We start from the raw sequence: 2301 nt of genomic DNA on the forward strand, positions 1-2301 counted from the left end.
ACATAAGGTTAAAACCAATTGATGATGTCATAGACAGCGAGGAGGAAGATCCGTACTTGATGAAACATGCATTCGCTAAAAACAATTCGAACTTAAACTCTATCATTTCTGAATTTCATTCACATGCAGAACATTATTTTGATAATTCTAAGTTTGTGGGGACTTTGAACAATGATTTTAACAATGTAAAAGAAACTTTTGATTATATGTCTTCCGATGAAATATTTAAATCAGAAATGACCTATGAGATGACACTGGTGAAAATAAGTGGAGAATTTATCCACTGTAGAAGAAACAATTGAAATAAATATTAACACAGAAGAAGATCCTCAGATTGTTTTAATTGGAAAAAGTTTAAATGATTTAGAACGAGAAAATATAACTAAACTTTTAAAAGAAAACAAAGATGTTTTTGCATTGTCTTATAAAGATATGTCAGGCATTGATCCAGAAATCATCCAACATCGTATACCACTTTACGAAGACGCAAAACCGGTAAAGCAGAAGCTCCAAAGAATGAAGGCAAACATCGTAGACATAATCAAGGAGGAAGTTCAGGAATAGCTCGACGTAGGATTCCTCGAAGTGGTAGATTACTTAGCATGGATCGCCAATGTAGTCCCAGTCATGAAGAAAGATAGAAAGATCTGAGTGTCTGTAGACTATCGAGATCTCAACAAATTAAGCCCTAAAGACAACTTCCCACTACCACACATCGACATGCTAGTGGATCATGCAGCATTCCATTAACTCCTATTATTCATGGATAGATTCTCAGGCTACAACCAAGTACTGATGGCTCTAGAAGACAAGGAGAAGACATCGTTCATCACAAAAGTCGGAACATTTTGTTATCGAGTCATGTCTTTCGGCTGAAGAACGCAGGAGCAATGTATCAACTAGCTGTCCCAATGATTCTTCACGATATGATCCACAAGGAAGTAGAAGTCTATGTCGACGATATGATTTGCAAATCAAAAGATCGAGAAGGGCACATCCAAAATCTTGACAAATTCTTACAACACATTAGGAAGTTCCAAATTAGGCACAACCTAAAGAAGTGCACATCTGGAGTGACAGAAGGAAAGATGCTAGGGTTCCATATTACGCAAAGAGGAATTGAGGTTGATCCGAGCAAGATAGAAGAAATCACGGCGATGCCACCTACACGAAGTGAGAAAGATGTGCAAGGCTTTCTAGGCAAAATCCAATATGTAAGTAGATTCATAAACAAGTTGACTATGACATGTGATCCTTTGTTAAAACTTTTAAGGAAAAATGAAAGATTCGCCTGAGATGATGCTTGTCAAAACGCATTCGAGAATATAAAAGAGTACATCAAGAATCCTCCTATTCTAATGCCACCAAGACTAGGCGTACCACTAATTTTATACTTAACAGTCACAAAAAACACAATGGGTAGTCTACTAGCCCAAGAAAATGAGGAAAAAACGGAAGTCGCAGTCTACTACATAAGCAAGAGCATGACAGGCTGCGAACTTAATTACTCGCCAGTAGAAAAGGTGTGTTGGGCCCTAGAATGGGTCACTAAGAGGCTAAGGCGTTACATACAAGCTCACACAATCAAGTTAGTATCAAGACTCGATCCAATTCGTCATTTATTCCAGAAAACGTTTTTGTCTCCGAGATTAGCTAAGTGGATGATGATGATATCAGAGTACGAGATCGTGTACACAGTTCATAAATCTATTAAGGGAAGCGTTGTAATAGATTTTCTCGTAGACCAACCAATCAAAGTTAAAGACGACGAGGAGTTAGAATTTCCAAACGACGAAGTGATGACTATTAACCCTACAACCAGGAAGCTACTATTCGATGAATCTTCAGATAAGCAAGGCTATGATATCGGAATACTACTCATTGATCCTATGGAAAAATACAACCCAATCTCAGTCAAGCTCGAATATTTCGTGACAAAAATGAAGTAGAGTATGAAGCATGCATCTGGCTTAAAGATTGCTCACGAAAAAGGGCGAGACGTCTAGATGTAGTAGGAGACTCGAACTTAGTCATTTCACAGGGTAATGGTGAATGGAAAGTCAAAGGAGAGAACCTCAAACCCTACCATCAAAACCTATCGACTCTAATGGAAAAGTTTCAACATGTAACATTCACACATGCTACGAGAAGTCAAAATTGATTCGCATATGCTTTGGCCACGTTAACAGCCATGATACAAATCCCGAAAGGAATTAAAATCAAGCCTTTGAAGATTCATCAGAAACAGAAACGAGACTTCGAGAAGAGGATGATTGCCAACACCAAAGTGGCTCCCAAACC

The 2301-nt window shown here is 38.2% G+C and overlaps 1 protein-coding gene across 1 annotated transcript; it reads left to right on the top strand.

The window, feature by feature from the left end:
• Positions 1–1484: 1484 nt before the first annotated feature.
• Positions 1485–1949, top strand: LOC124939141. Its single transcript, XM_047479649.1, has one exon. The coding sequence runs from the start codon at positions 1485–1487 to the stop codon at positions 1947–1949; it is 465 nt and encodes a 154-aa protein (XP_047335605.1).
• Positions 1950–2301: the final 352 nt, after the last annotated feature.

This window comes from Impatiens glandulifera, chromosome 5 (genome assembly GCF_907164915.1).
Source record: "Impatiens glandulifera chromosome 5, dImpGla2.1, whole genome shotgun sequence".
Lineage (NCBI taxonomy): Eukaryota > Viridiplantae > Streptophyta > Magnoliopsida > Ericales > Balsaminaceae > Impatiens > Impatiens glandulifera.